This window comes from Myotis nattereri, assembly GCF_964212035.1.
Source record: "Myotis nattereri genome assembly, chromosome: 2".
Classification (NCBI taxonomy): Eukaryota; Metazoa; Chordata; class Mammalia; order Chiroptera; family Vespertilionidae; genus Myotis; species Myotis nattereri.
The window spans coordinates 125934863-125962733 of record NC_138076.1 but is presented as its reverse complement, the minus strand read 5'-3'; the positions used below and the strand labels follow the sequence as shown (position 1 = coordinate 125962733).

The 27871-nt window shown below is 44.2% G+C and overlaps 1 protein-coding gene across 1 annotated transcript in view; it reads right to left on the bottom strand.

The window, feature by feature from the left end:
• The window catches only part of DYRK4 (dual specificity tyrosine phosphorylation regulated kinase 4), a gene marked incomplete at both ends in the record, with an annotated part of 58118 nt that overhangs the window by 20355 nt on the left and 9892 nt on the right, over positions 1-27871 (bottom strand). Inside the window, 8 exons of the mRNA XM_081083956.1 lie at positions 4686-4767; positions 6790-6928; positions 9523-9663; positions 9954-10090; positions 12823-12986; positions 14915-15053; positions 15773-15889; positions 16736-16816. Of these exons, the coding sequence (XP_080940082.1) occupies positions 4686-4767; positions 6790-6928; positions 9523-9663; positions 9954-10090; positions 12823-12986; positions 14915-15053; positions 15773-15889; positions 16736-16816 (1000 nt within the window). The remainder of the gene's footprint in view (positions 1-4685; positions 4768-6789; positions 6929-9522; positions 9664-9953; positions 10091-12822; positions 12987-14914; positions 15054-15772; positions 15890-16735; positions 16817-27871) is intronic.

Below are 27871 nucleotides of genomic sequence, written 5' to 3'. Positions count from 1 at the left end.
AAAAAATTAAAAAAAAGGAAACGTAAGACAATATCAAGCTGAGTTTCCAAACTGTCATATTAGTTTGGGGTAGACATCTTCTGAAAGTATTGTGATTTGGCAAAGGAGGAGGCATATGAGAACTGAAAAAGAAGCACTCAAAAGGCACAATTTAAAAATGTATATTCAGCCCTAACCGGTTTGGCTCAGGGGATAGAGCGTCGCCCTGCGGACTCAAGGGTTCCAGGTTTGATTCCGGTCAAGGGCATGTACCTTGGTTCCAGACAGCTGATTGATGTTTCTCTTTCATTGATGTTTCTCTCTATCCCTTTCCCCTCCTCTCTGTAAAAAATCAATAAAATATATTTTAAAAAATAAAAATGTATATTCAATATATTATGCACATATGTTGTTTAATGTAAAATGTGGACGGGAAAGCTCAGTGGAATCTCAGGAGACGAGGCTGTATGGATGGAAGATGATATTATAGGAAGACTGAGGTTGGAGAAATGGGATATTTTCATTGTTTCCGCGTGCTATTATTGGTGATTCTCTGCATGGGTCAGGGCAGGGATTCTGTAATCCCTTCTTTGTTGTTTGTCTTGGTTATAGTAAGGATATGATAATTTTGTGACTAAAGACAAAATATTTAATAAAAATCACTTTCATATCCTGCCTGCTTCCAAAATGGATTTGAAGCACTTTTCAACTAAAGTACATACATACAGGGTAGTGTTAAAAACTGGGTTTAACAGATACTTGCATAATGCTTACTATGTGCCAGCCACTATTCCAAGTGTATTATACAGACTAACTCTTTCAATCCTTATAACAACCCTATGAAGGAGGTACTATTAATGCCCCCATTTTAAAATGAGAAAAATGAGGCATACAGAGATTAAATAAATGGTCAAGGTCTTTCATCTATAAGTGGTGGAACTGGGGTTTGAATCCAGGCAATTCAAGTCTAGTATCTCTACTCTATACTGTCACACAGTTAAACAAAAGACAAAGGGAAATGTATAAAGAGGGATATGACTATCAGAAACCAAGGATAAAATAATTACAAGTTTGCTTCTGAGCATTCTGTCAGCCACAATAGAATGGTAACTGAGAGGTTACACTGCTTTTCCAGCCGAGAAGAGTAAGCACACGGGTTCTTTGTAAGAGGCATACTGTTTTCTAGCTGGAATTTCTTATGGGATCCATAAAAGGTAAAGGACATATGTCTTCAAAGTGGTGCTGCAGAATATTTAAAAACATCCCTTCTGATAGTTATTTTTTCAATCTCAGGAGGCTTCTTCTGCCACCCCTGCCTCTTCTGTATGCTCTTAGCACAGCCTGTGTGTATCTCTGATCACTGCACCTATCATGTTATTTTTCTGTGTCTTCCATTGGACTGTAAGCAACATGAGCACAGGTTTTTTTTGTTCCTGGTATCCAGGACAGTGACTGACACATTGTAGATACTCAATAAATCTTTGTGGAATGGTACTTTTTTTTTTGGCATTCATATTTTTAATTTTAATTTTATTTTTATTATTTTTTATTTTTTTAAATTAAATCTTTATTGTTCAGATTATTACAGTTGTTCCTCTTTTTTCCCCCCATAACTCCCCTCCACCTGGTTCCCACCCTATCCTCTGCCCTTACCCCCACCAGCCACTGTTCTCATCAATAGGTGTACAATTTTTGTCCAGTCTCTTCCCACACTCCCCACACCCTTCACCCCCCCGAGAATACTCAGTCCACTCTATTTTATGTCCCTTATTCTATTATATTCACCAGTTTATTCTGTTCATCAGATTATTTCTTCACTTGATTTTTAGATTCACTTGTTGATAGATGTGTATTTGTTGTTCATAATTTGTATCTTTACCTTTTTCTTCTTCTTCCTCTTCTTAAAAGATACCTTTCAGCCGAAACCGGTTTGGCTCAGTGGATAGAGCGTCGGCTTGCGGACTGAAAGATCCCAGGTTCGATTCCGGTCAAGGGCATGTACCTGAGTTGCGGGCACATCCCCAGTAGGAGATGTGCAGGAGGCAGCTGATCGATGTTTCTCTCTCATCGATGTTTCTAACTATCTCTCTCCCTTCCTCTGTAAAAAATCAATAAAATATATTTTAAAAAAAAAAGATACCTTTCAGCATTTCATATAATACTGGTTTGGTGGTGATGAACTCCTTAAGCTTTTTCTTACCTGTGAAGCTCTTTATCTGACCTTCAATTCTGAATGATAGCTTTGCTTGGTAAAATAATCTTGGTTGTAGGTTCTTGGTATTCATCACTTTGACTATTTCTTGCCACTCGCTTCTGGCCTGCATAGTTTCTGTTGAGAAATCAGCTGACAGTCGTATGGGTACTCCCTTGTAGGTAACTGACTTTCTTTCTCTTGCTGCTTTTAAGATTCTCTCTTTGTCTTTTGCTCTTGGCATTTTAATTATGATGTGTCTTGGTGTGGTCCTCTTTGGATTCCTTTTGTTTGGAGTTCTCTGTGCTTCCTGGACTTGGAAGTGTATTTCTTTCAGCAGGTAGGGGAAGTTTTCTGTCATTATTTCTTCCAATAGGTTTTCAATATCTTGCTCTCTCTCTTCTTCTGGCACCCCCATAATTCGGATGTTGGTACACTTGAAGTTGTCCCAGAGGCTCCTTACACTATCTTCATATTTTTGGATTCTTTTTTCTTTTTGTTTTTTCGTTTGGGTGATTTTTGCTTCTTTGTATTTCAAATCTTTAACTTGATTCTTGCAATCCTCTAGTCTGCTGTTGGAACTCTGCATAATATCTTTTATTTCAGTCTATGTATGCTTAATTTCTAGTTGGACCTTTTTCATAACCTCAAGGGTCTCACTAGATTTCTTGAGGGTCTCACTAAATTTATCGGCGGTCTCACTAGATTTCTTGAGGGTCTCATTAAATTTATTGGCGGTTTCTAGAAAATTCTTGAAAAACCTTATAAGTTTGGTTTTGAACTCGATATCCTGTAGTTTGCTTTCCTCCATTTCTGTCATTTGTGACCTGTTTCTTTGTCGCCGCATTTTTTATGCTTCCCTGTGTTGATAAGAGTGGCTTTCTGTGCTAGGTGTCCTATAGGGCCCAGTGGCTCAGCCTCCCCAATTACCTGAGATGGACACTCTTGGTGCACCCCTTTGTGGACTTTGTGCACAGTCTTGTTGTAGTAAAGTCTTGATTGTTGTAGGTATCACTGGGAGGAATTGACCTCCAGGCCAATTGGCTGTGAGAATCAGCTGTGTCTGCAGTGGGAGAACTTCTGAGCTGGAAACACTCTTCTGAGACAAGACTTGCTTCAGGGGGCTTTGGTGCTCACTGAGTCTGCCCCCTGAGTGTGTCCCTTATGGATCTGAGGAGTTGTAATCTGGATGGTCCCACTCTGTCCACTGGGTACACTGGCTCTTGGATCTCTAAGGAGGTGCTAATTTAGCCTCTGCCTGAGGCTACCCAGCAGGAGTTATGGAGAGATTCCTCTTCTTTGTTTGGGGTTTGAAGGTGCCCAGATGAGGCCCAGCTGTGAAGCAATGCAAGCTGCTGTGGGGCCTTGGGCCTTCTTTTGGATGTTCTGGGTCTCTCTGACTCAGCTGCAGTTTGTTAGGTAATTTTCAGGTTGCAAAGGGTCAGGCCTTTCATATGCAAAAGCCTCTGAGCACAGCTTGGGTGGGGCGGGGTCTCAGGGGATCAACAGGGCAGAGTAAGCAGCTATGGCTGCTCCCCAGTCCTACCCTAAGAGGCCTGGTGTCTCAGTGTCCCTGTAATCGCTGCAAGCACCTCTGAGAGAAAGCCACCCTCGAGTTCTGCCCGTGCCAGACAGTCCAGTTTCTCCCTGTATTAGTCTGGGTTCCCAGAGACTCACCCAGAACTGGAGTTCAGAGCAGTCGGGTGCTTGAGACTCCCTCCCGATTGAAAAAGACAACTGGGTCCTCAGTTGCCAGCCCTTTCGGCGTGTGCCTCCGTACCTCTGCACTTTACTTCCGCACCTCCTCTGAGTCTCAGTGTGCTTTTCTCTTTCCTTCTAGTTGTAGAATTTCCACTCAGCCAGCCTTTCTGTGGTTCTGGATGATGTCCATTTTGTCTTTTAGCTGTATTTTTGAAGTGGTTGTGTGAGGCAGCAATTTCCAGTGTTTACCTATGCCACCATCTTGGTTTTGTGGAATGTTACTTGTTGTCAACAGCAAACTTGATAAAAGCTCAAAGTAGAGACTAGCAAATCAAGTTCAGCAGTTTGCGCCAATGTTCTCAGGGCTGTTTGCTGGATTCTAGCTTGAAAGAAGTATAAAGCCTAGGGAGTCTAGGGCAGTGAATCCCAAACTTCAGAATGGCTATGTGCAGAGTCTTGGGTACTCCCCAGAAAACTAGATTTGGCAATTGGGGGTGAGGCTGTGGAAGCTATAATTTTTCAGAGGCCACAAGTGATTTTGATGCCCATCTAGTTACTTTGAGGACCCAGTGCTCTTGGGTAATTTCTAATCCACAGAATATGAGATCTGGTGGCTTTAAATCCAACCTTCTCATTTTATAGAGGTGGAAATTTAGTCTCAGAGAAGTGAAGCACCTTGTGCAAAATCATGCAAGCAATTTTAACAACTGAGGCCAGACTAGAACCCAAGTAACCTCATTATGAAGTTCTTGTTTCAGTAGGGAAAGAAATCTCAATAGGAAAATTCAGACAAAGAGACTGGAATGGGGCTTACCTTTCTCATGCTCATAACAGCTTGACCCAAAGTCAATAACTTTAATAGAGACTTGGCCCTTCTGGTGTAACACGATATTTTCCTGAAAAGAAGAAGGACATATGTCACATTTTAATAATGTTGTCCTAGGCCTTCTGTTGATCTAAATGTCTGCCATCCTCCAGGACCCAGTCCAAAATTAGACTACTTCATGGTAGACTCCTCCCACATCTTCTCCAAATCCCATGTGTTTACCTTCCTTGACATCCCATTTGACTTGTGTCATATACCTCTTATTTGCTGCTTTGCAGTATTTCTTTTACATGTATTTTGTCCCTTTCCCCATACAGATTATGCATTTATTTTTTTTATCTCCTAGGCACCTGGTCCTATGCCTTGCTTACATAAGGCCTTAGAAATATAACTGACAGAATTTGATGTATCCATTAAGTGCCCAATCACATACAGCTATGAAGGTAGAAGACTAAAACAAACAAAAAGACAATGATTTGATTGGAAGTTGTGAATCTTATGCTGACTTTGGGGGAAATGTGAAACCAGGAGTTCTAGTAGTGTCATGGATAGAGAGGCAGACCTCCTGGGCTCGCCTCCTCAAGCATGACAGTATTCCCCTGGAAGATTAAATTTCTAATTGTGTTTTCAAGAATCTGGATATCAGATGAATTGATTATTATTAATATTGGAAGAATGAATTATTTACTCAGTCCCTTACCATTCTAGATATGGAATAGCAGGATTAATCCAAAACCTCTGGCACCATAAACTAAGAAAGTACAAATTTAGTTCCCACTCCTTTTTCTAAAGAATATTTGTGTTAACTGAAAGAGTACGGTCAGCAAGTCTTAAAAGAATGAGAATTTCTTGTGTGTCTCTAGGTCAATGAAAAAGCTCCTTAGCTAGAGGGAACTGGCCTTCCAATTTATTGGCAGAAACCACTTGGCGGGGGCCGGGGGGGTGGGTCATGGATGCATCAGGGCATCACAGGTCTTGGATACTAAACATTAAGTTTGTAAGAATAACTCCAATTCTTGAACCCACATTCATCATTCTGTTGGTTATATGCATACTTCCCCTACTGGACACATGCATTCCAATTTACTTGACCTATTTCTCAAGGAAATAAATATTTTGGCTACCAGTGTCTTGTGAATTTCCTGGTGAGAGTCAGTCCCCTAAGCTCAAAGACCATGGTTATTGTGACCTGTTGAAGCTGCAAAGCTAAGGATTAGGAACTTGAGTGTGGAGAATAAATCAATGTACCGGCATTGTGAGGCTCCTCCAGGCAGCACTGAGAGAACATCTCTATTTACACAATCCTTAATTGTCTAAATATCCCAAATTATCCAATGGATTACATTTTTTTATAAGTAACCATTTTGGGGTGTGAGGAGAAAGGAATAAGGAGAAATTAAAGGATATTTAAGTATCTGTGAGAGTCAGGTTGATTTGGGAACTAGCTCCTGGCCTCCTATCTTCATACTTTTATACCTTTTCTCTAAGTACCTCTCTGTATTCCTCACATTTACAATCATTAATTCATCTAACAAACATTTACCTACATATTGACTGCAATATCTATTGTCAGGTACCATGTTAGGTCCTGAGAATAAAATGGTGAGAAGACATGATTCCTGACCTTGAGAAAACTTGCAGTTCAGTGGCAGGTACACATAAAGCAAACAACTCCTACAGAAAGCAATCAGTGAAGTAACAGAGCTAAGTATAGAATGCTAGCAGGACATGAGGGAAGAGCACATCCATTTGGAGTAGAAGTAGTAGTCAGAGATTTGCTGTACCCTAGGACCAATTCAGAGTAGAATGGAGATAGTGAGGATTTAATACAGCAGAGATCCAGCCCCCTGAATGACACATTTCTGCACACCTTCCACAGGAAAGCCCTAGACCTTCCTATTCCTGTCTACCTCAATGACACCATCTCCCTTCATTATTTCCAAACCATCCCTTACTCTTCACAACTTATGACTACTTGGCTTCCATCTGAGAGCTCTGGCCATGATGCTGTCTAGTTAGCACTTGGGAAGAGAATGAGACAGCTTCTGAGGGTAGGAATCAGCTACCCTGGCAGGATAGAAATTGTACTCACAGGCTTGAGATCACAGTGAATGATCTTCTCTAGATAAAGCATTTGTAAACATTTCAAAACAGAGAGGGTGAAGCGCCGAACTACTGACAGACTGAAGCCTTGAAAGCTATTATTCTTCATTAACTCATACAAGTTGATTCTGGGAAAGAGAGAAAGTAATGTGCATCAGTGTAAAAAGTATAATTCTAAGTTTGAACCAGCCAACAATCCCATACTACCTGGTTTCCCTCTGGTAATAGGCAAGTGTCAGACCAGGAGGTAGGGCTTTTGTGTCCTATAAACTCAACTTTTCCATTGATTCATGGGGACTCCAGGGTGCCACTCAGTTGTGCTGGCCTCTCAGATATGCCCTCATTTCTTACATGAGAAGGTCATTAAATAACTTTGTTATGTTGTGGGTGTTAAGACATTGGACCAAACTTCTAAAATATTCATAGTTCTTCAGGCCCTTGAAAAGAATCTAAGAAGTCCATCAGTTACTCAACCCAGCAGCCACTTCTGCCCAAGCCTAAAAAGACTATGTAAAGATGTCAGGTTTGCCTGGATGGTGTGGCTCAATTGTTTGGGTGTTGTCTCAAGCACTGAAAGGTTGCTGGGTTTGATTTCCAGTCAGTGTGCATGGCTGGGTTGTGAGCTCCATCCCTGGTAGCGGGGCTTGCAGAAGGCAGCCAATAGATGTTTTGCTCTCACATCTCTCTCTCTCTCTCTCTCTCTCTCTCTCTCTCTCTCTCTCTCTCTCTCTCTCTCTCTCTTTCCTCCCCCCATTCCTCTCTCTAAAAAGTCAATTTTAAAAAATTATTTAAAAATAAAAAAACAAAAAAGAAAGATGTCAGGTTCCCGACAGGTAAGAGAGCAAGAATGTGGACAGATGGGGGCTGGGGTAAAACAGAGACACCCTACCCTATCTATACCAAGCCTGACCACTTGGTTCCATCTGTCACTTTGCAGGAATAAGGTCTAATTCTTACCAGATTTTACTAAACTTTCTAGACAAGCAGAAGCCTGCAATCTATACTAATAAAAGGGTAATATGCTAATTAGACCAGATAGACCAGACATCTTCTGGACATCCTTCTGGATGTCCTTCTGGACAAAGCCACAGTGGCGGGGCCAAGGCAGAGGTGGTTAGGGGTAATCTGGCAGGCAGACAGAGCAGTTAGGCATGATCAGGCCAGCAGGGATGAGTGGTTAGGGGTGACCAGGCCAGCAGGGGAGAGCAGTTAGGGGCAATCAGGCAGGCAGGCAGAGGGTTAGGGGTGATCAGGCAGACAGGCAGAGGTAGTTAGGGGCAATTAGGCAGACAGGCAGGTGAGCGGTTAGGAGCCAGCAGTCCCGGATTGTGAGAGGGATGTCAAACTGCTGGTTTAGGCCTGATTCTCCCAAAGGGTCCAGGATTGGAGAGGGTGCAGACTCGGCTGAGGGCCCCACCCCCCACCCCATGCACAAATTTCATGCACTGGGCCTCTAGGATTATATAAAAACCAACCATATTATATGAAATCTGCCGACTTACAAATGTGGGAAACTAATGCAAAGCATTTTAACAAGAAAAACATTTGTGGGTTACCAGGTTATAACCTCTGTACAAACTGTAAGATGGAGAGAGGAGGGATAGGATATAGCTCAGAAGTGACGCTGCATTGGCCTCTTTCTGATTTCTCCTAATCTTCTATCTCTAAACTTTATCTAATTCTGCCTGTATTTAGGAAGCCATTCATTTTTGATGGGCATAGTGGCCTCATCCTAACCAGCTCTGTGACCTGGGCAACTCTGCAACCTCTCTGAGCTTTGGCTTCCCTCACATACACCGCTCCTCCTGACTGCTCAGAGCACTTTCAATACAATGACATGCTAACTGTGCACTTGCTTAATGGCCAAATCAGGCAGCCTGGGTTGTCCATGTTGTCACAGGAAGAGAATTTGCTTGTGGAAAGTGATTACATTTTGTAATCACCAGAGAAGGTGAGGAGAGTGTCAACGTCACTCCTGATTCAAATTTAGCCGGTTTCTAGAATTTCAGCAATGGTGTCATGGGAACACCAAGCTACCAGCTCAGTAAAGCTGATAATACTGGGCTTCTGAGAGGTCACCTCCAACTATTCTCCTTTGCTAAATGCATTCTAGATCTCTGGTTTTATTTAAATTTTATCAGATGGTCTTCTCAGAGAGAGAAAAGTAATCAACTTAGCATGTCCTTCCAATTAGAACACTCTGTCAGCTCCAATATTCAACCAGGTGATGCCAATCTATTTTAGTCAGAATCTGCTCTCTTATCAAAAAAATCTGCTCCTGTCCTTATTTGCACATAAAAAAAAGCTCTTTACCCACTCTAAGCAGCCAGTTTGCCTGCTTTCCTGAGTTTCAACCTCTGCATCACAGGGTGGTAAAGCCAGTAAATAGGGAAATGGTAGCAAAAAAAAAAAAAAAAAAGTCCTTTTCAACGTATTTCAGGTTCACTCTTGAGGGCAGAAGCCTTGTTTTGGTTATGTCACCCAGTCCAGCACCCAGCACCTGGTGGCACATCCTGTGTATGCTCCCAGGTGACAGGCATGATGAAGGGATGGGGTGAGATTGGCAGCTTTTGGCTCAGTCTCCTAGGCTTTCTCTATATGTCCATTTTAGTCAATAAATGTTTACATCCAGAAAAATCTAGTGTCTGACCTCAAAGTTTCTCTTCTGTCACTTTAAGCCACTTTTTGGAAGTAAATGAATTAAAAAGAAAAAGCAGCTGACCCCAGGAGTTCGAAGGTGATGCAGAGGTGGCTGCGGAAGTAGAAAAAGTCCTTCATGTGCACCACATTGTAGGTGTTGTCCTTGTCCTTCCTTCTGAGAAAGTCCAGGATCTTCAGCTCCACCAGGGCCTGGTGGTGAAATCTGAAGTGATTGGGGAGGGGCAGGGAGGATGAGAAATGGAGACAAGAGACATGGTGTCATAGCATGCTGCAGCAGTAGCCCATTTCCTCAGCTCCTTCCCTTGACCCTGGCAAGGCAGAAAGCACTAAACCCTCCATACCTTGCATTCCCCTTCACCCCACCATGGAATCAGATAGGCAAAAAAGGAAGAAAAGATCAGAGGAAGGGGCAGAGTTGGGAAGGGTTGGCATTATGTAGGGGCCAGAATCATGCAGTCCCTCCTCTAGAGCCTATGCTACTATCCACCCCACCTCTTCTTGTTCCTGATGATTTTCAAAGCCACCAACTCATTGTTTTTGTGATCCAAGCACTTGGCCACCTGTCCAAATGACCCTTTCCCAATCATCTCCAGAACCTCGTAGCGGTAGGCAATGTGGTCATGCAGGACCTACAGAAGCCAGGCAAAGGGTGAGGAGCAGAGCCATAGACTCTGAGGTTCCCTGATGCTGAGGCCCCTGGATACCCATTCTCAGCTCATGGCTGACTCCTGGTGGGGACTTTCTGAACCACACTGGGCACTAGTGCAACTCCCACCCCCATCTCATTGCTACTACAACGGTCAGGTTGTTGTCTTGATCCCACGTTACCCATGTGATACCAGGAAAAGTCCCACAGGCTCTATCCGTGTCAGGTGATGCAAAGAACATTGGGTGTTGTTTGGGGAAGAGCAGCTTCCATTTGGGGGAAGTTCTGTTTCTGACCCCTGATGTGTCTCCATCAATGAGAGAAGACTTTGTGTCTGCTCTCTGTCCTTCTGGCCAGACCTACTTCTCCTCTTGACATATCCAGATTTATTCTACCTTGGAGTTATCAAGTTACCAAGTTACGTAACTTGGACCTTTCTTAACTACAAAGAGAAATCATTTCCAAGAGCCAGAATCATCCATGCCCCTCCATGTGGTGTAAACTACAAAGCAACTGTTTAGTCAAAGCAACAGAAAATTATACATAAAAAAAAACTTTCTGGGTGACTTCAGACAAGCCACATACCCACTCTAAGCTGCAGTGCCTTCATCTGAAACTGAAGGTTCTAGATAAGATGATCTCTAAGACCTTACAGCTCTGAGAATCTGTGATTCCTAGTGTTAAACTCATGAATTTGGGAGAGGTGAAGGAAAAGTGTTCGTGTACAAGTCCTCAGAATGTATTTGTGATTGTGTGTGGGGGGATCTATTCTCATAGTAGGAATCAAGACCATGCACATGTACAACTTCAGTGATATGTGGAAATAGATTGCTCTACTTGTAAAGGTTCTGCACATGTTGATGTAAAGATATATGGGGTTCCCTGGCATTTGTACATATCTTCTATATGCCACCAGTTTGGAAGATCATAATTATTCACTCACACTTGGACATTGATTGAGGCAAAGTATCAGGCCATACTCATTTTTTATAGTTTCCTAAGTATTTCCAGAGTCTAGCAGATGCCCAAGTATATGATAGGTTCTCAATTAATATTTGCTGACAGAATAAATGTGAGAATGAGGTTATGTTGCTTGTTTGGAAATTTTCTATGTACATTGTATATTTGTGCATACACTAGAATGTAACAAAGATGGAGATTCCAAGCATACAGAAAGCACACATATCACACTCCCCCCAACCAAAACATAGCTCTCAAAGACTTGAGATTGAGGAACTGAATTCCAGTGAATTAACTTAAAGGTAGTGCTGAAATCCCTGGGGGAATTTCTCAGAGACTCTAGGCCCAGATGAGGGGGAGAGGGAAGAGGAGGGAAGGGAGAATGTGGGGAAGTTTGTCTGAAATGGTGGTAAGGTTTATATTAAAGATTCTTAACCAAGGATCCATTAACTATCCCCCCACCCCCACTGAAATTTTGTGTCTGTGCAGGGTGCCTTTTCTGATGTAAGAATTTATAGCTTTTATCAGATTCCTAAAGGGATTCTTGACCTAAAAATGTTGAGAACTAGGGCTCTAGATAGAGGATGTGTGCCAGAAACTCTAAATCCTTGCTTCTCAAAGTGTGGTCTGAAGACCAGAAGCATCAGCATCACCTGGAAACTTTTTAGAAAGGCAAAAATCAGCCCTAGTTGGTTTGGCTAAATGGATAGAGTGTCAGCCTGCGAACCAAAAGGTCCTGGGTTCGATTCTGGTCAAGGGCACATGCCTGGGTTGTGGGCTTGATTCCCAGTAGGGGACGTGCAGGAGGCAGCTGATCAATGATTCTCTTTCATCATTGATGTTTCTATCTCTCTCTCCCTCTCCTTTCCTCACTGAAATCAATATATATATACAAAAATCTCAGGTCCCACCCCAGACCTGTTGGATAAGAATTCAAAATTTTAATAAGATCCCCCGGTGATTTGTGTGCATAGTAAAGCTAAGAGAAACACAACCCTAAATGTTATTAAAACAATCTGCCTCTCTGTGAAGTCATCAAAGACCAATCCTCCTAAACCTAATCAAGTTATGAAGAGTGTCCAGAGAAGGAAATTCCCACTAACCCACCAGCCTAGTGGAACAAGCATCACTTATTTGGACATCCTCAGAAGTGGAAATCACTTCCTGAAGCAATAGGGATACTTTCCACCGCCCATATTTCACCTGAGGCTGGGGAGAGGCCCTGTCCTGGGAAGCCACAGAGATACAGACAGAAAACTGAAGGAAGTCAATCATCAGGGACTCTATGCACCAGGGACTATAGTGTCAAAAGCTTTTTTTTCTTTATTCTTATTTTTTGCCTGTGGGAGAAATGACATTTATTATAAAATAGTAAAAAGGTCCATGTATGGGCTGGTGTGGGACAAAAAAGGGAATGTTGAGGAGACTGCATCTTATTCCATACTCAGTCTTTTACCAGTGGGTCCAGGGCTATGCAGAAGAGCCTGTGGGAGTTCACCCAGGAAATGTTAACCCAAATACTCTTAGAGAAAATTATATTCTGTTACTAGAGTAGTTTGTGTATTAATTGCATGTTTTCCCATTTATAAAAATGGCATTTCTTTGGTTTAGCACCTACTAGAATACTTCAGGATGCCTAGTCCCAGATATATCAGCACCAAAGGCTATAAAGTACCCCACACTTTTTTCCCTTTCTAAGCCTTTTTGTCCCAAGCCCCAAACCCCTGCAGTTTCTATGATCTACTCTCCCATCACCTTCATATAGGAGCCATGTTCATCATCAAAACTCGTCTTGCTGAATTTCTCAGGATCCATGTGGAGCTTCTTGGCTTTGAGCCCCAGGAACCACAGCTCTGTGTAGCCCAGGATTTCACTTTGCTCATAAGAAGACAGTTGGTTCCTAAAACACCTTAGGGCCTCTGTGTGAAAAACACTGTGGTTGTCAGTTCAGTGAGGCACCCAGGGATCTGCCCAAGGTGGAGACGATGGCGGCTCTTCCAGTTTGTGAGCCGGTGAGCCCTTTCCGCACCTAGGAGGCTTACTAAGGACTATGCATCTTGAGTCTCACAGGGTTGAACTATAACACGGATACAGGTCAAGGTGTACTGATTTCAACAACCCAGGAGAAAAACACAAAGGAAGTGAAAGGGGGCATTCAGCCCAAGTTAACTTGGTATTGGGCTGCACAAATAGTTTATCCCTAGAGGATCTAAAAGCTATGATGTCTTCAGGGGTCAAGCAGGTAACATAAATATGACTTTCAAAGCCCAGGAGGTATTGCCAGCTGAGCATTGAGTCCCTCAGACTATAAGGAAGGAACATGTGTTAGCTCTTCTCTACTCTACCCTGGCCCAATCACATCAGGGTCTTGTGTTTGGTCTGGGGGTGGGTGGGGTGGGATTCAAACTTTAAGAGAGATGTAGATAAACTGGAGAGTGCTGAGAGGAGGGAAACCAGGGTGGGGGAGGAGAAGGGGCACAGTGTTATTTAACAAACTGCTGAAGAGTTGGCGAAGGAATTGTTGGGGGGGGGAATAAAAAAGACTTATGGGGGACAAGACCTGTGTGTGTCTCCATATATACAGTGTAAGCTGACTAAGGCATGTTCCTGGCCCAGAAGAACTGAGGAGTGAAACAGCAGGGAGACACATAGCAGCTCTTCAAAGGCAGAACTAGTTCAGAACTAGAATATCTCCTCCAGGGCTATTCCTGAGCTTTTTAGAAGCAGCAGCACAACCAATTTCAAAGATGTGGGAGAACAGCTCTAGCATGAGATAGTGTTGGGACATGATAGATGCTCAGTGGATTTGGGTTTTCTTCCTTTGAATCTTAATAGGTTATGAATCTCTGAACCTTGTGAGAAGCCAGCTCCTTGCCAAAAACCAATGTGTAAGCTTTCAGGCCTGACCATAGGCCAGTGGTTCTCAACCTGTGGGTCACGACCCCTTTGGGGGTCGAACAACCCTTTCACAGGAGTCGCCTAAGACCATTGGAAAACATATATATAATTACATATTGTTTTTGTGATTAATCACTATGCTTTAATTATGTTCAATTTGTAACAATGAAAATACATCCTGTATATCAGATATTTACATTACGATTCAAAACAGTAGCAAAATTACAGTTATGAAGTAGCAATGAAAATAATTTTATGGTTGGGGGTCACCACAACATGAGGAAGTGTATTAAAGGGTCGCGGCATTAGGAAGGTTGAGAACCACTGCCATAGGCAATTATGAAGGCTTTACCTGGCAGATGTCATGGGGAAGCTGCCCTCCCCCACACCAGCCTTGGTGCACAGCCAAATGCATTAACATCTGGGAAGAGTTTAAGTCAAGGACTCAGGGTCCCTTGCTGGCAATGCACTTATATATACCTAACCCAGGAGCCTCCATTCAGAGGCCTCTGCAGGTACTTCTGCCAAGATCTCTTTATCAAGAAGATGGGACAAACTTCAAGACATTTTTCCCCACTCTGACTCAGTACTCAGTACTTTTCCGCTTCTAGCACTCCTCTTCCCCCTCTCTTCTATAAAAGGACAGGAACCTGGTCAGGCTCTCCAGGCAGTGGGCTAGTGCCTCTGACTCTGCTGGTACCTGAGACCCTGACCTGGTGCCAGTCAATGGGTGGGGGGAGGGGAGAAGAGGAGGAACTGAGTGGGTCAGTGTTTTCTCCTATTTAGCATCCTGCTTACAAAAGGTTTGACTGTTACTTTCTTTTGGTTTGTTGCCTTAATTGACTAATCCAGTACCTAGCAGCTTAGCCTCCTCCAGCTCAGCTCAGCTCTTCACACCTGACCATGGATAACCAACCCACCATACCCTGCTACTGCCCTGAAGATATACCTGCCGCTGTCAGAGGCACCTTCTGCTTCCTTCGTGGCTTCTCCTTGGACTTGGGATCTTGGGGGTTGGTGTTTGAAAGGGAAGGCATTTCTGAAGCCCTGTCTTCAGAGGCCAGCATCTGATTCTGATTTTGATTCTCCTGTTCATGGAAATAACTTGTGATAAAGAACTCCTTAAGCTTCTCCTGGGTGTCCTAAACTATTCACCTGACCAAGAACACCTATATCCAGACAGGCTCTACTCCTTCCTCTCCAGGGAGAAATGGTAACATATAAGACAATAGGTTTTCTCAGTCTTTCCCTCAAAGAGAGTATCTGTCTGACTCATCTTTGTGAGATCCATGTACATTATGCAGTTAACAGTATGCACTTAACAGCTCCAATGACCTCTACTGCAGGAGGATATGTATGGAACAGTATTTTACTGCTGCTTGAGAAGGACAATTCCTAACTAGATAAAGTGACTTGTCCAAGGACACAAACACTATACTTATGAGTGCATAACACCCTTTAACTAGGCACTTTCTTACATTATCTCATTTGGTCCTATCTCAAAAAAGGGAGGAAACAATGGAGGCAAAAAATTTTTTGTACACCAGACACTTCATTTTTCCTTTCCTCAGTGAATCCTCATGACAACCCTAGAAGAGCTCATTTTGTAGATTAAAAAAAAAGTCAATGACTTAACAGTATTTGCTGAAAGTTACATTCATTGTAAAGAGTGAAAACAGGACTAAAACCAGACTCCTCGGCTGCCTTTGGCTTTTCCCACCCTCCTGGGCCTTTCTAAACATTGGTTCTGGACTGAAATCGAGTCTTCACCTCCCTGCTCAGATCATGCCCACCACCCAGCACTCACCGTATACAGCAGAGGTGGATTCAGCATGGTGTTGTGGCTGATGTGTGGGAAGTTAACCATGTTTTTATTCCCCTTGGTATCCACAAAAGGGAGTGAAGTAATGCTGGTGTTTGTATCCTATAGAAGGAGAAAGTGGAAAAGTTACAGAAGCCTCAAACAAGAAAAAGTCTCTGGGAGTCATTTCTCCCAGCATCCTCCCCACAGCAAGGATGAGCATGAACCAAATCTAGGCCTTAATTAATTAATTAATTAATTTTAATTTATCTTTATTGTTGAAAGTATTAAAGATGTCCCTTTCATTTACCCCTTTGACCACCTCCACCCTGCACCTGCACCCCCAGGCCTACCACACTATTGTCTGTGTCCGTGGGTAATGCATATAAGTTCTTTGGTTAATCTCTTCCCATCCCCCTCCTTCTCTCTGAGATTCATTTTTAAAGTTCTTAGAGAGAAAATCAGAGTTATCAAGCAGATGGCCTCTGGGTTTGAATCCCTATAAACAGATCATACTCTATCTAAGCTGCAATTATCTCATCACTACCATGGGGACAACAATGGAACCTACCTCATACTTTCTGTGAGGTAAATAAGGCATTCTATGCAGGACAGTCCATAAGTGTTAGCCATTATTATCATCACTGCAATATCTTACAACCTTAACATGGGAAAGTTCTTCCTGCAAATTTTCCTTGGTACAACATAGTTTCCACTTACTCTATGTTATTGACTTGACCTACTCACTTGGATTCCTCCTCCACCCTGCATTGATTGAGTGACTGATTGATTAGGAAAGAGGTAGTTTGACTATCAATTAATAGAACAGTTAACATCGTGTGGAGATGGGGCATGGTGATGTGGAAAGAATGTACTCATCATGTTGTGCTGAGTTGAACAAAAATGCCTGTTACAAAGTACCTGCCCTCATCCTCTCCTAGAGAAAAGACACTAAGCATCACTTCCTACCTTATGCAATAATTGGGTCATTCTCTGTTTCATGATCTTAGGAGGTATTTTCTCAGTTTGAAAACAACGGTTACACTCAATCTGGATCAAGTGGAAGAGAATTGGAATAATGCTTCACATGGTTTCATCTTAAGCCACTCAGACATTTATTTTGCTTCATTACAATAAACAAGACACATTTGAAGCCAGCTATCCTGACCTCAAAGCTAGGATGGGCTAAGAGGGGCTCAAAAAAGTGCTGAATGAATGTCTAAAGGACTGAGTGAGTGAATACTCAGACAAATGATCTTTCTAGCATTATTTATCCTGGATTAACCTGTCCTATGGTTTGCACACATTTTAAAAAAAATTCACATAACCCTTTTATCAAATAAAATTGTAACTAGAACTCAGAAGAGATTTCACATCTAAAAAGAGGTGGAGAGAGGAGATGAAAACAGCAGAGCAGTGTGTCCTAAAGGTTGGTAAGCACACAATGAAGCATGTGGCATAATTGTGAATAGTACACAGATAACAGTTATCTAAGAGTTATTCATTTATTTTAATATTTATTTGAAAAACTATAACTAACACATTAAACCTGTAATTTTGTGGTTATTATTTAGAATAAGATGAAAATTTAAGTTAAAAAACAACAATGTGAGTACTATATAGATATGGCAAAAATCATGAAGGTAGTAGCACTGAGAAATGACTAAAGTTCAGCAAAAACAGCCTGCAGTTTGAACCTATGTCTGGTTCTTTGAAGCAGAACCCAGGGGTCTCCTTCCAGCCCTCTCTTACAAATTGAATGAAGTTTATCCAAAGTTGAGGCACAGCTGGTACCAGACTCACACCTGTAAAACTGGCTGCATTGAAATAGACACAGGGTACAATACTTCAACTTAATATCACCTATCACAGCTAAGCCCTCCACAGAGCTGTAATGGTGTGGACTATTTAATATAGTCTATCTCGATCTTCTGGAATAGAGTTATGATAGGGAGAGGGGAATGCATAGAGCATGGGCCATCGCCTCAGACCAAACTCATTTCATTAGCTAATGTGTACTATATACAGGATTAAATTGTCTATTGGATGGGCAATGATGCTATCTGAGCAAACACTACAATGGCAAATTTTAGTGAGTCCCAAATTCTCATCAAATAAGTTTGTGGGGTTTAAAACTTATAACCATCAATACTGACAAGCTGGCATTGAGAATGAGTTGGGGAGACTGGACAGATAAATGAAAAGTACATCAACAAAACACAATTCAGACTAAATGCCAAATAAATAGCATGGAGAATGAGTGTCAACAAAGGAAGAGATCACTCTGAATGCAGTCTGCCTAAGAGAATAAAGGGAGGCTCTTTGGTAGGGGTGTGGCTTGTTCTGGGCTGTACTTGGGAGGAAGGGCAGAAAGTTTATTAGGTGAAACAACAGTATCTGGGCACACTCCAGGGGTCTTCACTGCTCATGCAGTTGAACTGGAGGACAGTGTACACTGGATTGTGGAAGGCACTCAATGCTAAACTAAGACACATGGTCTTTATCCTGTGGGCAACTGTGAACCACTGTGCCTATGTGCAAGACAGGGAGTTACATATGCAAAGCAGCATTTCAGAAAGATCCCTCTAGCAGCAATGTGGCATAAAATAATGTTCATCAATATGGACTCTGAAGCAGACTCTGGTTTTGAATCCCAGCCCCACTGCTCATTAGTTGTTTGGCCTTCAGCAAGTTATTAATCTCTCCTAATGTAATATGGGGATAATAATAGTACCAACCCCATAGGTCTGTTATGAAGATTAATTGATTTCATATGTGTAAAGCACTTTAAACCAGTGTCATGTATATGCTAAGGATAATTCTTTGCTAGAGCTCATTTTCCTCATTTGTAAAATAGAGAGATCTTTGCTCATTTCTTGTGAAACAGGAAAACCATGGAGTTAGAAGTGATGCAGGATGCACAAGATGGTGTGAGGCCTGAAATGATTAAAGGGGCTGAGGATGATTAATCTGAAAAAAAAAAAAGACAAAACTTCTGAGAGGGTAACAATTCTGATACTGCCAAATATTATATACTGGAGTCAAACAATTAATAAATGGATGATAGATGGTAGAAACCAGGTTTCTCACTATTAGTGTGGAAATTTATAGATAATCATGCTCAACATCAACATTACCATCATGGATAATGGATTAGAGTTGGAGATATCAGCAAGAACTCATGTTTAACTTAATATAGGTACAGATGGCTACATACAGAAATATTTATGGACATGTGTGCACATACACACACTTGTTTGCTTTGTCAGCTGAGAGGTCATAAAGGAAATAACACTCCAGTAAAAGCAAACACACCTAGCACTCAGATCATGGTTTCTAATTCCTTTCTCCAATAAGAGGAACGGAGGCTTCTTGGAGAAATAGCTGCTTTTAGGACCAGGGCAGGAAATGTACGAGATGAGCCTGGAGCATCTTGTAGTGACAGAAAGTAAAGAAGTGTTCAAAGAAAAACCCAAACCTGACAATGATGAGAGTGTGTGAGAAAAGTACATGAGCCCACCGAAAGAGCTGCCAATGGCCAAAGCTGGAACAATTTTAGCAACAAAGTAACATTGGATGATAACTCTAAGTATAAAATAAATATTCGTGATTCCATACTGATGTAAATACATGATTTAATAAAGAAATACAAAGGGGAGAAGAGACATGTCTTCCATGCAGAAGAATTTCTAATAAATTACATAGATACTCCACCCTGAAGGAGGAGGAGCACAATGTCCATTCCTTCAGCTTGGGCTGTGCAGAGTGACTGGTTTCCAACAAGCCCAGCATGGAAAGAGAGAAACCAGACAAACACTGCCTCTGCAAGGTAATCCAGGGTAGCATCAACAGTCACAAATCATGTTGACAGTATGTACCGTTGATAGAATTTGATGAAAGAGGTACTTTACCTCAGTGGACTTCCTCCCAAAACCTATAGCCCTAATCTTATAATGAGAAAAATAATTCCAAACCAGTAGACTGTCAAGGTCATAAAAAAGGGTCGGGGGAGTCTGAGAAACTGTCACAGCCAAGAGGAAGTAGCATGAGAATCAGATGTAATGTGGTATCTTGGCTGGAACCCTGGAACAGACAGAGGACATTAGGTTAAAATTAAGGAAATTTGCCTAAAGTATGGAGTCTCCTTAATAATAATGTATCAATATATGCTCATGAATTGTAACTAATACACCATACAAATGTAAGATACTAATAATAGGGGAAACCGGCACAGGGTATGGAGTGGTATGTGGGAATTCTGTACTATCTGCTTATGACACATTACAAACTTGTTCTACATGGTCCAAGGAACAGGATCTGGTCCAAGTGTGGAATTTATAAAGAAGTAGCTTTTGGTTTAATAAAAAGAAGGATTTTCTTAAGTTTAGAGCTGTCCAAGAATGGGACACGAGTCGTGAGGTGTGAGCTTTCCATCACTGGAAGAGCCCGAGCCCATCTGTGAGAAATGTGCATAGAATTGAGGCTGAGCAAGATGTAATCGCCAAGATCACATCTGCCTGTAAAAGTCATTCAAGTGACCTTGGGGAGTGTGTCTTGAATGCAATCTTCATCCCTCATGTGGAACCAAGGTTGAGAACCATTGCATGGAACAGTACTCCCCAGCCTTTGTCACATCATGCCTCACATAGCAATACTATTTGTATGACAAACTGAGGTGCCCAGAGGCAGCTCTCAGCCAGGAGCTACCAGTCCTGGGTTCCAGCTGCCCCAGGCTTGACCACTTTGAGAGCTGGTAGCCTCCATATCTCTGCACACCACACCCCGTGCACGGATACCAGTATGTTGCACAAGTTTATGAACTTGCTTAGTGGTTTGTTGTCTTAAGCATCTTCCTCAAGAGACACACAATGCTCTGTAACAACACTTCATTCTTTGGTAGCATTCCCCCGGAGGCAGAAAGAAGGTGAGAGTTCCTGTATTCAGGTGGCGAAACAGAATTTTTCCTTTAACAGTGAGTTTCATGACATTGTTCTGTGATCCCTCAATGACCTCTGAGCTGATATAGTAGCAATCTCTCTAACAGTCTTGAACTCTGTATCCAGATTTAGACTCCTCAGAGTAAAAAGGAGTCTGTTCACAGGAGTGCCTAGCATAAGTGATTTCTGTGTTGCTGAGACCTGAGAGCTGAGCGGTGGCTGGCAAAACCTCTGGAGGGTGGGAGCTCAGAAGGCAGGGCAACAGAGGGAGTCTGCAGGGCCCTTTCAAGACTCCTGTCTGTGCATCACAGCTCTCGGAGGCCTCAACACCAGAAGTCAATGTGAACCTCCTTTATTTTCCAAACTTTCTATATGAACATTTACTGCTTATCATTTAAAAATACCATTATTTAAAACAAATCCTATCTAATAAAAGAGAAACATGGTAACTGGCGTATGGCTAATCAGGGCAATATGCAAATTAACTGCCAGCCAAGATGGCGGCCGGCAGCCAGGCAGCTTGAAACTAACATGAGGCTTGCTTGCTTCAGTGACGGAGGACTCCAACGTTCCCCACCTGCCCTGCAGGCCTCTGAGCTGCAACTCTAAGCAACTATGTAACAAATATAGAAGCTAAACAAAACCCCAGAAACCTGCTTTAGTCCGCCGGGCTTCAGCCAGCGGGATCGCAACATTGTAAGCAAAGGCCAGAAACCTACTTTCAGCAGCGGAGGCCTAAGAGCTGGAGCCAAGCCTCAAAGCTATAGCTGGCCCAAAATAAAAAATAAATAAATAAATAAAGGAGTGGTTGGGAGCTTCAGTCACCCCCAGCCTGAAAACAGCCCTCAGCCCCTCACCCAGACTGGCCAGGCACCCCAGTGGGGACCCCCACCCTGAAGGGTGTGTGACCAGCTGCAAACAGCCATCATCCCCTCACCCAGGCTGGCCAGGCACCCCAGTGGGGACCCCAACCCTGATCCAGGACACCCTTCAGGGCAAACCAGCCGGCACCCACCCATGCACCAGGCCTCTACCCTATATAGTAAAAGGGTAACATGCCTCCCAGCACAGGGATCAGCGGAGCCGCGAGGCCTCCCAGCACCAGGATCAGTGTGACAGGGGGCAGCGCCCAAAGCCCCTGATCACCCTGCGGCTCTGTGTGTGAAGGGGGCGGGGCCACAACCTCCCTATTGGCCCTGCTCTGTTCATGACAGGGGAAGGCGCCCCAAACCCCTGATCAGCCCTGCTCTGTGCCTGATAGGGGGGAGCTCCCCAACCCCCTGATCGCCCTGCAGCTGTGTGTGTGACAGGGTACGGCGCCCCAACCCCCCCTCACCCCACGGGCCCTGCTCTGTGTGTGACGGGGTAGAGCCATAACCTCCCCATCGGCCCTGCCCTGAGTGTGAGAGTGGCGGCGCCCCAACCCCCTGATCGGCCCTGCTCTGTGGGTGATAGAGGGTGGCGCCCCAACCCCCTGATGGGCCCTGCTCTGTGCGTGACAGGGTACAGAGTCCCAACCCCCCTGATGGGCCCTGCTCTGTGAGTGACAGGGGGAAGTGCCCCAACCCCCTGATTGGCCCTGCTCTGTGCATGACAGGGGGTGGCGCTGCAACCTCCCCATCGACCCTGCCTTGAGTGTGACAGGGGACGGTGCCTCAATCCCCCAATCGGCCCTACCCTGAACGTGACTGAGGGTGGCATCACAACCTCCCGATCGCCCTGCTCTGTGCATGACAGGGGGCGGCGCCCCAACTCCCCAATCGGCCCTGCTCTGAGCCCGACCAGAGGCTGCACCTAGGGATTGGGCCTGCCCTCTGCCACCCGGGAGCAGGCCTAAGCCAGCAGGTCATTATCTCCCGAGGGGTCCCAGACTGCGAGAGGGCACAGGCCGGGCTGAGGGACCCCCTCCCCCCCGAGTGCACAAATTTTTGTGCACTGGGTCTCTAATATATATATATAGCAAGATTCTAAATGGTTCCTTGCAGTGCAAGGCGGGTGGGGCAGACTAATAACAGCAGGGAGCAACCTGAGAGCCTGGAGCAGAGAGAATTGGACTTGAGAAGAGGCTGTCAGGGGACCTGGACTCAGAGCCTCAGAGCATGGAGACCACACTGTGGAGGTCAAAGGAAGAGAGGGAGACCCCTGCGCTCACAGCAGGCTCAGGTTGCTAAGATTCTCCATTACCCAGGCCCACATTCAAATGTTGGGACCTCCCCTCCCCTCCTCTCCCCCGCTCTCTAGCTGTGCTAGTCATGGCAGGTTGACAGATCCAGAGGGCTTGTGCCAGGCACCAACTGCACCAGGGGAGCTGATCAGGGGCTTCAAGCCTCATATCCTGATCCTGAGCCCCTCCTCCACCTCTCTTGTGCCTCGGTCCTCTGAGCTGGAAGCTGTTGGGTTCTAACACTTCTTTCGTTTTCTCAAGAAAAAAACAACAAACAAACAAAAAAACAAAGACAAATTCCATCTCACTCCCTTGCAAAAGCCAGCTCACCTTTCTCAAATAGAAGCTGAGTTCAGCTTAAAAGCTGATCCAGAGAAAGGTGAGAAAGCTGAAACCCAGCTACTCCACCACCACCATTCCTCAAACCCCCTTACATCCCCTGTTCATGCAAAATAGCTGCAAAGTTGCCAAACTATTCCAGTTACTGGTTCCTGTGACTCAAGGATTCTTTTAGAACAGCTCCTTCCTGTCTCCCCAGCTGGGAGATGCATGGAATCACAGAGTGGGGATGGACCCCGGAGACACATCATTCTTACCACATTTACTGAGCACATCTATGCACCAGGCAGTGTGCTAAGCACAATCACATGGTCCAGGGGTATTCAAATTTGTCTGAAGAGAGTTTATAATACAAAATCTCCCTTGTGGTAAAGCCCAGAAACCTTTAATCTTTAAAAAACTCCCCAAGTGAGTTCTGGCAGCCAAATTTGGAACCCCCCCTTTTGGAACTAATCTCTCCCACCTCTGAACTTGATTTTTCTTTATGTCATTAATGTTGATGCACTCATCCTAATTTTTTATCTCCTCACAACAAGCTCTTATGATGGTAAACATTAGCCCATCCACCACATGCCAGCCCTCCAGAGCAGTCCCTTTTTCTGATTCATCTAGGGGTCTGACACCCGCCCCAAACCCATCCCCCCTCCCCCGGGCCTAGCTTGTGTGTTGATGTCCATGCCTTTATCACAAGACTGAGCTGGGTCACCTCTAGAGCCAATCTTGGATGTGCTGAGTGTCTCTGGATGGGGATGGGGTCTTCATTAAGTATCATCTTTTTTTGCTGGGGTAGCAGGATAAGCTGCAGGTTGCTTCTAATGAAGGCTGCCTCTTTATACGACACCATGAGGAAGTGTCTTTATTGTAAATCTAGATTAATCAACACATGCTGACTGCAGTGAATAGGATCCTTTCACCTGCAGTAGTGAGAGTGAGAATATTTTTATAAACTTGCAAATTGTCACTTACCATTTCTTACCATGAGGAGCATAATTGTGTGAGAAAGAAGCTATTCCTTCAAGACACTTTGCCCGCAGTATCCCTAGTTCAGGTATCTATTGTAATGGTCTCCTCAGCAGTTTCCCTGCCCCTCTTGAAGTCCATCCCCCAGTGCCCAAGTGACCTTAGAAATTAACACGAGCATCTGATCTTGTTGCTTAAATCCCTAGGCATTGAAGTCCTGGCCTACAAAACCCTCCCAGCCTCATCCCTTGCCATGGCGGTGGCCTTGGCCTTTTAGCTCCAGCCGTTATGAATGACTTGCAGTTTTCAAATGCCCATGCTATTTCACATCTCAACACTTTTAATCCTGCTCTACTTCTTGGAATGTTTTCCCAACATCCACCCCATCACCACTTCCTCCACTCCAAGCTCCTGTCATTCACCTGGTGAATCCGCCCCCATTTGAGTACCACTTTCTCTGTGAAGCCTCTGTCACCATCCCTCTTGCATCTGTAACCCTCTGCTACCTCATGCTCTGTACTTGCTCCATTCACAGGACCTGCAAAGGTTGGTTGCACGAGGTTGTTTTACATCTGTCCTCCTCTGCTGGACTATAAGACTCTTTAATAAAAGATCTGAGTCTCACCTCAGAATCCCAAAACCTAACATGGTATCTCACACATAGTAGGCATTATATATTTGCCAACGGAAGACAGGAAAGAAGGGGGAGAGACTGAGAGAGCAGGAAGCACTAGTACCTCAAAGATTTGAGATGAGCATTGACCCCAGTATCCCCTTGGTTGGTAGTCCATGCATTTCCCAGTGTGGCCACTCCACATGGCTTCCACTCCCACCAGGGACCAGTGCTCTCCTGCTCCCTGGACTTCCTTTTGGAAGAAAATCCTTCTAATCAGCTAATTCACACAAGCGAATCCCCTTCCATATGCTGATCTCAAAGGCAATTGCATGTTCAAAGAGAATTCTCAGAAATTTATTTGTTCCAAATAAATAAACCTCTACTCAAAGAAGACTTCCCAGCACTGGGAGCTGGATGAAAGGGATGGCTCATTTTAGCAAAGAAAGGTTCTACAAACCCTCTCAGGCAGAAGCCCATTCCTATGAGTCACTGACTTGTCACTTCTACATCAGAATGGAGGAAGGATGTGCACAAAAAGGTGAAATCTCCAGTCCTATGTCCGGCATCAGTGTCCTCTCCCCAGTACCACTCCACTTCCGCTTCTCTGTTTTGCCTTTTCATCATGCCAAGCCCCCACCCTCAACATGCAGAGTTTACCCACTGGTCACAGGGGAGTACATTTCCTGCTGAGAGCTAAAGGATAATATGGCTGGTCCCTATGTAGGGCTACTTAAAGCAGAACCCAGAGACACATGACCTCATCTTATTACCTTGGATGGGACCCTGGATGCCCTCATCTGTAAAGTTCAGGAGAGAAAGCAATTGGCTCTCAGCAGGCATTAGAACCACTTGATCCCCTGCCCAGAAGTCACCCAGCCTTCTCAGAAAGGCACACCACCATCAAACTACACTTCCTCGATCACACAATTTTTTAAATTTTTCTCAGCTGGATCCTTCTTGTCTCTGCCTCCTCCCCATTTAAAAAAAAAAAAAAATCCCCACGTGCCTTGTCAAGGTTGGATGGGCAGAAAAATGTCAAGTTATCTGATTTCAAATCATAACTTCCTCCTTGCAGGCTCCACAATTCCTTCTCAGAAGCCATAACAACCAAAAGATCAAAACAAATGCATTAATGCAGGGAGAGGGTATGATGAGGAGAGAGAAGAGAAACTAATTGGTCTCTAATTGGGGATTCTCTAAAAAACACCAGTTCATGATTTGCACAGCAGAGCACCACAGAGAGCTGGGAGAAAGAGGGAGGTGCCAGGCTCCTCACATTTTTAAGCTACTATCACTGGCAGGCTTTAGGCAAACCACAGCTTCTCTCCCACTGCCTCTTCTAGCAGATTCTGGTCTTCAAGCCCCTTTACTGTATATGAGAAAGTTCAGGATGCCTAGCCAGAGGGAAGTGGCCTTCCAATACACCCACAGTCCAGGCTGACCCCTGGAGACCCATTAGTAAAGTGAATGTGACCAGCCTCTAGAGAGAATCAAGCCTTCATCCGGCTGATGCATGTCCTTCCTGGGGCCTTCCCACCAGGCTATGCCCTGGTAATGGGAGAAAAAGACCTTGGCCACCCTTAGGGCTCAAGGGAAGGGCAAGAGGATAAGCCTGTAAGCCCAGAAGCTTGGAGCTGTTTTTTAATGCATTCACTGGAAAGCCTTGGGGGAGCTTCTCGTTCAGGGCCTCTGGACACGGAGCTTAGAAAATCATGGTCTGGCTGAAACCGGTTTGGCTCAGTGGATAGAGCGTCGGCTTGCAGACTGAAAGGTCCCAGGTTTGATTCCGGTCAAGGGCATGTACCTGGGTTGCGGGCATATCCCCAGTAGGAGATGTGCAGGAGGCAGCTGATCGATGTTTCTCTCTCATCGATGTTTCTAACTCTCTATCTCTCTCTCTTCCTCTCTGTAAAAAATCAATAAAAAATATTTTTTTAAAAAAAAAAAAAATAAATAAATAAATAAAAAGAAAATCATGGTCTTAGAAGTCACCTTAGAGAACCTGTAGTTAAATGCCCTCACTTTACAGATGAGAAAAATAAACTAAGAAAGTATCGAAATGACTTGTCCAAGATAACAAAACAGTCAGGAACCTGAGTCTAGAATCTATGCCCCCTAGTGCCCTTCTATGGCATCATGCTGCCATCAGATGACTTCCTCTGACCTATTTTATGTCCTGCCATGAACCTGGATGTGAAGGGATTATAAAGTACATTCTCTGTAAAGGTCTCTAATTAATAATAAGATCATGCTGTATTGTGATGTAGACAACAGATACTCAGAAAGCAAGTGTTAAACAGGTCAGAGAAAATGGCAACTGAATAGGCAGCAGTGTTGTGCACCTCCTCCTAGAGCAGGGGTGGGCAAACTTTTTGACTCGAGGGCCACAATGGGTTCTTAAACTGGACTGGAGGGCCGGAACAAAAGCATGGATGGAGTGTTTGTGTGAACTAATATAAATTCAAAGTAAACATCATTACATAAAAGGGTACAGTCTTTTTTTTTTTTTAGTTTTATTCATTTGAAACGGGCCGGATCCGGCCCGCAGGCTGTAGTTTGCCCACGGCTGTCCTAGAGCCAGGCCCGAAAAGCAACTAAATCGGAGACCATCCACCCTGAATTAACAAATTAGATACAGCTGAAGAGACAATTTTTCATAAGGAAGGGCAGAGAATGCCTACAGAATGCTGCTTGCCAGCCATTACTTATGTGGAACCACCACCATGCCCAGCAGTGAGTGGCACAGTACCTCCCAGGAGGCTCCCAGATGTCTGCAGGGAGCGTATGCCAAGAGTGAGTTCCCTCACCAGGCCTCTCACCAGCCCACTGGGACCCAGCATCCTAGTATCCGGCTTCAAAACCCTGCAGTGAGTGCAAGCCAGGGGGAACCCTGTGCCTCACCCCCACCAAAGACCCCAGAACCATGCTGCTAGCCTAACCCGGAGCCACCTGGAGCCTGCTCCACCCTGAGCCCCAGGACCTGCTGTCAGAGCGACACAGAGCAGCCCAGAGCACACTCCTGTCTGGACCACAGAGGAGCTCTGATTATGCAACCCAGATGCCGGGAGCCGGCCCATCCTTGCTGTTTC